This window comes from Sparus aurata, chromosome 6 (assembly GCF_900880675.1).
Source record: "Sparus aurata chromosome 6, fSpaAur1.1, whole genome shotgun sequence".
Classification (NCBI taxonomy): domain Eukaryota; kingdom Metazoa; phylum Chordata; class Actinopteri; order Spariformes; family Sparidae; genus Sparus; species Sparus aurata.
In genome coordinates this window covers 26,115,886-26,124,991 of record NC_044192.1, presented here as the reverse complement: position 1 = coordinate 26,124,991, position 9,106 = coordinate 26,115,886, and the positions used below count along the sequence as shown (strand labels likewise).

Genomic DNA, 9,106 nt, shown 5'->3' with positions numbered 1-9,106 from the left:
GCATCAATTGATGATGGTGAATGAAAAAATGTCTCCTTGAAGCAAAATTAATCTTTTCCCTTTTTTTAATTGGTGATGCGGCTGGTTGATGCACTTAGCAGATAGCGGATAATAGTTCACCCCGTTTAAGAAAGAGCAGACAGTGATTGCTGTAAAAAGATAACTCTGGCAGTTAAATGATCCATGACTGGAGGAAATATACATACAGAGATGAATAACTGATGAAGACAGAAAGTGAATATTGAATGACAGATCCTATTATCTCAGATCAACTCTAATGGACCTGCGGTATTCAGAACGCACACGCACAATGTTCTGGGGGTAAGTAAGAATAGCACCACACAAATCATTTATATTCAAATGTTGAGTTGTTTTTAAATTCCTAATGTCTTATGGACTCCTACATGTAACTAGTTTGCAATTGATTTAGTGTTTGAGCGTGTGCGTTATCCTCATTAAATGCCGCTCAGTGGAGCTGCTGCTGCACCCAGATATGCCACCCGAGGTTGATTAATGGTGCTGTTTGTGCATCCCATGTGCCAGGCGCACGACAACAGAACTCAGACGCTAACTGTTTCAAAGGATTTTATGATTTCACACATAATTTCACCATACTGCACTGCACACTTTGACTCACCGTAAGGAGAGCAGGAGGCACAGATATCAGACTGACTCACCTCAAGCAAGACTGACATTTCTGTTTATTGTGCAATAATGGCTCATACGGTATATCAAAGCTATTGGTATTATTATTGGGGTTATAGGTACAGTCAGTATTTTAGACACAGGATATTTGAAAGAAAGTGACCTCAGTGATCCATATTTAAAAATGTTTTGTTGTCTTTAAATATAATGTAAATAAATATACATATAGCAATATACATGCCAAGATGGAATGTGGCAGAGTACATTCACTCAAATATTAAAATAAGTATTGCACTTTTTACTCTATTAATTTGATAACTTACTATTTACTTTATTTATTAATTTATTTTAATTTACTCTGTGCAGACTGAATGTCACATCAGAGCACAGATGCCAATAGTTGGAAAAATGTTGAATATCTGATCAAACAAACCCATAGCAGTAGTATATGTACTGTATATACATACATGTAAATATATCTATGATTTAAGTACATCAAAAGCCAGAGAATACATTTGTGATACTCAAATATTTTACAAATTAGATCCTTGACTTTTACCTATAAGTACTTTTAATAATGGGTGGCTTTTGTGTGACATTATTAATGTTACTCAAATATGACTTTTGGGTACTTTTCAGAACACAGTATGTATGTCCCTCATGTCCTCTGAGGTCTTGAAATGGTTAAATAAAGCAGTTTATTGATTGATTTCGAATTAAAAAAAGAATATATATGCATGCATGATGCTATAAAATATGTACACATTTTTTTCTTATTGACTGAGTAATATATCAATTTAGAAAAGATATATTTAAAATGAAATGTTAATTTCTGTTAACACCACACAGTGCAATTTTATTTTCCGAAGTATTGTTTAGACTTAAATTAAAATGTTTAATGCCATAAAAACAATGTATTTTGTATTTTAAACACACAACGCCATCCTGTAGTGATACCTTATAGTGTATTATGTGTGCACAGTGACTGGAGGGATAGTAGTGCTGGTTGGGAACCAGAGGAAACCCATCAGCGCAACTACCTGCAGTTCCATCTCTAGCTGTGTGGGGGCGATAGAGGGCTCTGACCGCCGCTGCAGCTTCCACCGAGGAAGAAATCCGGCGCTGAGTTTGAACTCTCAGAAGGAATGTGCAAACTTTATCAGACAGGTGTGGCTCTGCTGCTGCTGCCGCTGCGGGAATAAACGTCTTACTTCTGCTTTTTAACATCGGACGTTGTTACATTACATGTCAACCGCACGGCCACAGGATAAACATAGCACAGGTATCAGTTATGTGTTTTGTTTTTTTCTTTTGAACATCGTAACGATAGGAAACTAAGTTAGGTCAACACAAACTTGCTAACGTTAATGTTAGCATGCAGATAACTTCATCACATGCACAGGAACGTTATGCTAAAGCTGGCCTGACATTAGCTTAACGCCAGCTAACGTGCTGTTGAGTTGTTTTAAATATCGAGAGGTGACAAAACAACGAGTTACGATGTGTTTCTTTCGTACTGTGATGTAGTTTTTAGTTTAATTTCACATGTTTGTTTGTCCCAATTACGTGACATGTAGTCTGTGTAACGTCAGTGCTCGTTCAACGCTAACGTTGGTCCTGAACTGGTCTTATTCAACACTAATTACATTGTAAAACGGCAATAAAGCAAAGTTAACATTTACTAGAATGATCAACTCCCTACCAACCTAACTAATCTGATGTCAACCCTAGCCAGCCCAGCTGCAGTCAGACATGATGGAGTCGTCTGTGGCGAACCTGAACAACCAGTTTCAGAGTCTGAGGGCCGTGGTGGACTGTCTGAATGAGGGCATTGAACCACGTAAGTCATTTCCACACTATGTTTTGGTATTTGCCACCTCTTTAGAAGCCTGTCACTGAAACACACACTAGAGTTTAAGTGCTTGTGTAGCGTTAGTTTCGAGTGAGTCTGAGGTGGCATGGTGCTAACTTTAATAGCAGTATTATTGGGTGTGTTCCCATCCCAAAATGTGTATAGTAGTAGTTTTTAGCCACAGACAGTAAATGCAGAACTAGTTCTATGTGTTTACTTTATTAACTAAAGGCTGACAGGATCAGGACTACAGACATGCTGTGGATACTGATGGTGCAGCCCATGCCACAGATGGGGGTCGAAATAGCTAGGGGTGTAGTGAAAATTACCATTTCAGTAGCCCACATAATGCAATTCATTTCCATTCTAACTAACAGAAAAGCATTGTTATTCATTTGCTCACTTTACAGCAGAGCCCTGTGTCTTTTTGTCCTCTAACTAAAGGCAATTTGCATATTTGCCAATAAAAACTTACTGAGTTTTGGAGGTGCCACCACAAAGGAAAGTAGTATATAGTGCACAGAGCCGATTCAGCAATCTCCTCTTCCATTGTCTTATTCAGAGTTCCTTCAGATGGCAGTCAGCTTTGAGGATTGCCGTAAAAAGTGGCTGCTTACAGACGAGGAGCTGCTTTCCTGTAAAGAGGGACTGGCTAAAGCGGAGACTGAGAGGGGAGCCCTGGAGGTCAAACTGAAGCATGCTCGCAATCAGGTCGATGTGGAGATCCGCCGACGGCAGAAGGCCGAGGCAGTCTATGAGAAGCTGGTTGGTGCAATACTACATCTGCAGTTGTTTAGTGGAAACACAGAAAAAAGGAAAAAAACTAGCATATTATCTTCAAATAATGCTTCTGATCACTGTGCTTGATCACTAAAGCTCACCTTACAGGTTTTGTCTGTGAATAACCTCTGTCTAACTGGAGGATGTTCATTGTCACTAAATAATACATTTTCCTGTCTTTTTATGTACATAATAGGAACGTCAGTTACAGCTGATCCGGGAGCTGCTGTTATCAGAGAACAACGGCAGCAGTATCCTCCTGAGCGAGGAGCAGCGCTCCGCCCTGGCTTTCCTCAGCGCCCACTCCCAAGCTGCACAGGCTGCTAATAACAACCTCAACTCTAGTCGAAGGTCAGGTCCTCCTGGTCTGGTTCCTCAAACGACAATTGTTGTTTAAGAATAAGATAGTAGCAGTTTTTGGTTCCTGTCTTGACCTCACTTACATTAAGGGTAGTACTGTTGCATTTTGTTTAGCAAATGAAGACACTGTCTGCAATTAACACTGTAGGACATTAAATATGTGAAATACAAGTTTCTATATTAAAGCTTGTTTAATTCAACAGAAAATTTCATTTCATTTTCTACCTTACAGGTTAATGACCATCGATGAATCAGCTTCTTTGCTGTCAGACATCAGCTTTGACCAAACGGACGACTCTCTGGTATACTGACCTCATTTCTTAAAAGAATCACGGTATATTTTAGGAGAACTGATGTTTTGTGGATCAGATAGTGGGGCAACAACATCAAGGGACTCTTCTTCTGAATTGACCTTCTTAGTACTATAATCTAACTCCACATTTTCTGTAGGACTGGGATTCCTCTGTGATGAAAAATGTTAGACTGCGGAAACGCCAGAAACGGGTGAGTCATGTCTTCATGTGCTTCCATACATGTCTTAATAGTTTGTTTAAGGTTAGGTATACAGCACTCAGTGGTTTGATTCTTTGATTCTTTCTATACTTCAGTAGTATTTCTGTTTGGCTGCTGAAAACTGCAAAACAATCTATGAGAATGTGTTTTTGAAAGTGAATTGTCCATTTTAATTGACAGCGTTCCTCCCGGAAATTAGAAGTTCCTCCACAGGCAATGAAGAAACCCCGTTCCACTGGACGAAAATCAGATAGGGTAATGCTGACCTCTGCAGCTGAATGCACAATATAACACTAACGTTTGAATAACTGTGCCGTCTGTAAAACAGCTTTTGGTTAATATTTTCTTTTTTTTTAATCCATCAGGTTGGTTGAATAAAACATTAATATCTTTTTCTACATTATTCAGATGAATGAGTCTATTGTGGCCAAAACTACCATCACCATGCCTGCCAACGGTGGTCCTGTTAAAGCTGTCTCTACCATTGAAACTGTGCCTTACTGGACACGCAATAGACAGAGTGGTGAGAATTTTGTAGCTTTATTTTGATCCTCCTAATGAGACCTTACAACAAAATTAATCAGACTGACTTGTGTCTGCTGTTGCTCCAGCATGGGCCGATACCACCACCACTGACCAATCTGAGACTGTCAGTGAAGCTCCCAGCACCCCAGTGCCAGAGATCCCAGTCCAACTCAGAACCCCCAAAGCTAGAGGAGGAGGAAAAAAACACATCTTCACTGCGAAAACAGTAAGACTATGTACTTACTGTGAAAGTGAAGTGTTTTCAGATTTAGATGGGCTATTTACCTGCACTACCAGCTGCTTCAACATGTAGGACTACTAATTGACACATCTACTGACCTTGGGCACTGTTCCCCCCCTCCCCCCCCCTCACTCAGGTGATAAAGTCTGAGTTTTGTGCATCGTGTGGAAGAAAAACAAGGTTTGGCAAGATGTACCTTCGCTGCCAGGATTGCAGGGTGGTGAGCCACCCGGAGTGTCGTGACCGCTGTCCCATGCCCTGTAATCCCACAGCTGTTAGCACTCCCATCAACAACGCCGAGGTACAGTTGTCTCATTGCTTAATGACCTGTTTCCACTCAATAATCTTTCATTATTTTCTATTACTTTCACGTTTCCTACATAGAAAGTGATGTATTTTGTATGCAGGCCACCCTGGCGGACTTCGCTCCAGTGACATCTCCCAAAATCCCAGCATTGGTTATCTACTGCATTAAGGAGATTGAACACAGAGGCCTCAATGAGGTAAAACGTCTGACTTCAAGTCCATGTTTGCTTGTCACCTTTGTGTTGTCCTCTGATCCTTTCTCTTGAGCGATAACAGTGGATAATTTCTCTCTAATTAGTCATGTCATTCAGCAATGATGTATCACAGGCAGCCATACAAATGAGAGCTGGTTTCTTTTATCTTTCCCCTTGCCCCAGATTGGCCTGTACAGGGTCTCTGGCCAGGAGCGCATGGTGAAAGAGTTGAAAGAGAAGCTGATTAGAGGAAAGACTCTGCCACCGCTAAACAAAATAGACGACATCAACGTCATTACAGGTGTCCTCAAGGACTTCCTCAGAAGCCTCCCAGAGCCGCTGCTCACCTTCCACCTCAACAAAGCCTTCATGGAAGCGGCCGGTGAGTCTTTCTGAGATTAAAATCACACAGACCTTTAATGTGGGGAACAGGTATGTGCATGAGTATGACATGACTGGTGTTAATGTTTTTGTAGAAATCCAGGATGATGGCAACAGTCTCGCCATGTTGTATCAGAACATCAGTGAGCTGCCTCAACCCAACCGAGACACTCTGGCCTGCCTGATGATCCATTTGCAGAAGTAATTTTCATTTCATTACAGCCGAGTTAAGGAACCCATTTTGTTCTGTTCTTACTGTCTTCTGCTCCCATTACCTTCCCTTCATTAGACAAGACATGTGTAAGAAAATACTTGTAAGCCATAGATACTTTTTTTTGACATTTTCTAAAGTTTGAGACATGAGTGAGCAAGCATGTTATGACCTCCTACATCACTGTGGTAAATGTGGTTCAACTTTTAGTGTAGTCAAGACTGTGTGTAATATTCCACCCCTCTCTTTTCCCAGGGTCTCTCAAAGTGTGGAGACTAAGATGGACGTGAACAACCTGGCCAGGGTGTTTGGCCCTACTCTTGTGGGTCACGCTGTTCCCGACCCAGACCCTATGACCATCCTGCATGACACAAACAGACAACCAAGGGTAAAGTGATGAACTCCTCTGACTTAATATTACATTCAGAGCCCTAGTCCAGTGTTTATTAATGCATTTTAAGTATATGGCTGAGGGATTTTGTTTGTTGATTTCCATTCTTTGAGAGGGTTTTAAAATAAATACTGGATTTATTTGATGTTCTTCTAGATAGTAGAGCGCTTGCTCAGTATTCCAGCAAGGTACTGGGGTCAGTTTGCCTATCCAGATAATACAGGCATGGACAATGCTCACCACACAGAAACTCCAGACAACAAAGGTAAATCACTGACAGGTTACACGAGAGAAGGAAAATACATCATCATATTATGAGAGATTAAAATCAATTTGTTTTTTCATTTTTAATAATTTGTACGAGTTTTTTTTGGTTGGAAAACATTGACCTGAGGATGTATTGGTGTCTGATCTAGTGAGCGTATTGGGACCAGTGACCACTCCAGAGCACCAGATGATGGCCAAAACACCTTCCTCCAGCTCACTTTCCCAGCGCATGATGCACACCTTCTCCAGCACCACCCTGTAAGCTCACACCTACCCTGACATGCACTCTCACAGTCACTTAAAGAGTAACTTCACCAATTTTAAACATTAAAATTAGTTTATAGGTCTTGGGGAGTACTGTTGCATATGTGAAAAAAGTTGTATAAAGCCTTTTGTGGCTCCAGGTTTTGAAAAGAATGTGTAGAAATAAAAAGGCAATATCTTTTTTTTTTCCACATGCAGTTGTTCTCCTCAAGACCCATAAATGCGCATTAATGTGCAAAATTGGTGTGGTTATTTTTAAATACAAGCATACATGTTGAGAGTGACACATCATCAGTATCGGCCGAAAAAGGCTTTAAAATGTAATGTCAGCATCAGCCCAAAATGGACATTGCTGCCGATGAGCTGACACTTTAATTATGTGTATGACTAAGCGGTTTTCCCATTTTGCCCACTTGTGTTTACTTTTTGACAAGCATTGTATGTCTGCATCTGGCATAATTGCCTATTTTGCATAATAATGTTAAATGCACTACAGAAGAGACTGGATTTCTCTGAAATTGGGTTGGAAAAACAATATTTGCAAATATCTACAACTCTGGGTGGGAGATACCAGTTGAACATGGGTCTTTTCGTGGAAGAGCAATGAAATCCTAAATGAATGTTTTGGTCAAGATCCAACTTTAATAAAGCTTGAGCCTTTGAAAAGTGTGAATGAAGCATTGTGGCATGAACAGCAGCGTCAGATACATTTTTAGCTTTAATTAATTAAACTTTTACAGTTCGTCTCAAATAATCAACAACTAAATTTATCTAAGTCAGTTCTCTGCATCTATGGATTTCTGTTTTTACCTCTAAACATTTGTTTTGACATTTGTGTTTGCTCCTATGAGGCTTAAAATTCTACTCTCTGTTCATCCTTATCCCTGAACCCCCCAACCCCACCCTTAGATTTGGGAGCAAGAGCAAAGCTTCAGCAGCCTCTAAGTGCCAGGGAAACTTCTTCGCTTCTCCACAGCTGAAGTGAGGGCAAAGGAGGGAAAAAAGGTTCACCTTTATTGTATTTATGGGTTACTTACTGCAATTACTGAATATATATTCACATAATCATGTGGGAAAACTACTGTGCAGTTTTTTTATTCAAGTATTTTATGCAAGGTTTTCTAACCAGATTCTTTCTTTGAAAAAACATCCTGCACACAAATGTAAAAGTTTTTTATATCTTTGATTACTAATGATTTATTATTGACCAAAACTGTGGGCGACATCGACATGATTGTGAAAGGTTAGGGTTAATGACCAAGGGGATATTACAAACCAATTCAGGGTTCTTAACCTTCTGGTTTGTGTTTGATATTCAGAAGCTATGCTTTGATTGGTGTTGATCCATCTTTGAATCTGTAGTTGTATCCAAAGCAACAGGGGTGCTCAAGCACATGTGAAATACATAGCTGCACCAAACAAAGAGAAAAGGAAGAAGTATTATTGGCCAGTGTCTTTTTGTCTTTTGGTCATTGTCCTGAAACTAACATATAATTTGTTTTCATGATTTAACACTTTCGTTTTATATTTATGTTGATTGTGTGCCATGATATATACCAATTATGACAATTTTTATACTTTAACAATGTAAACACTGATACTAATGGGAATGATGTTGCATTTTGCACTGTGTCTGTAACAATCTGAGGAAATGTCCTCACACCACTAGAGGCTGCCGCTGCACCACTTTAGATGAGCAAGCCTTAACCAATGAAGATGATCTACTGTAAAATATGAGAACAAGTCAGTATTACTGACACTCTGAAATTACTGTAAAATATTCCTGTGATCTACAAAAGTTCAGCCAAAATTTTCTCTCTCACGAGCCAGAGATGTGAGGCTCACATCTGTGTGGTCATCACAAAATAAAATCTGGAGCTTTTTTAAATTATGAATGTGAGAACTGATTTGCATGCTCACTAACACTTTTAAAGGTTAACTCTCCCAGTTTTTCACATTAACTGTGTTACCTGGTCTTGGAGAGCAGTACCTTATGCAGAAGTGGAAAAAGTAGCATAAAGCCTTTTGTGGCTCGAGAGGAAGCTGCATTAGACTGATAAATTACCTTCAGTGATGTCACTCACTGGCTAAGTTGTATTATGGGTAATGTAGGTACCAGAAGTTTTGAAGAAGAATGCATGGAATAAAAAAGATATCTCTGGTTCTACATTATCGA

At 39.8% G+C, this 9,106-nt stretch overlaps 1 protein-coding gene across 1 annotated transcript; it reads left to right on the top strand.

Annotated features, from left to right (window-relative positions):
- The first annotated feature begins 1,798 nt into the window (after positions 1-1,798).
- On the top strand, positions 1,799-8,355 carry LOC115582635 (rac GTPase-activating protein 1-like). Its single transcript, XM_030418703.1, has 17 exons — positions 1,799-1,927; positions 2,377-2,485; positions 3,060-3,262; positions 3,474-3,628; positions 3,870-3,939; positions 4,088-4,141; positions 4,331-4,405; positions 4,559-4,673; positions 4,762-4,901; positions 5,053-5,217; positions 5,324-5,419; positions 5,600-5,798; positions 5,893-5,998; positions 6,264-6,396; positions 6,556-6,664; positions 6,816-6,924; positions 7,840-8,355. Exons 2-17 carry the CDS (start codon positions 2,398-2,400, stop codon positions 7,913-7,915), a joined length of 1,893 nt encoding a protein of 630 aa, XP_030274563.1. The 5' UTR covers positions 1,799-1,927; positions 2,377-2,397; the 3' UTR covers positions 7,916-8,355.
- The last annotated feature ends 751 nt before the right edge of the window (positions 8,356-9,106 follow it).

Coding starts and splice junctions, on each gene's coding strand:
- LOC115582635 (XM_030418703.1), top strand. CDS start 2,398: ATGATGGAGTCGTCTGTGGCGAACCTGAACAACCAGTTTCAGAGTCTG. Junction 3,629..3,869: donor AACCTCAACTCTAGTCGAAG/GTCAGGTCCTCC, acceptor TCTACCTTACAG/GTTAATGACCATCGATGAAT. Junction 5,218..5,323: donor CTCCCATCAACAACGCCGAG/GTACAGTTGTCT, acceptor TTTTGTATGCAG/GCCACCCTGGCGGACTTCGC.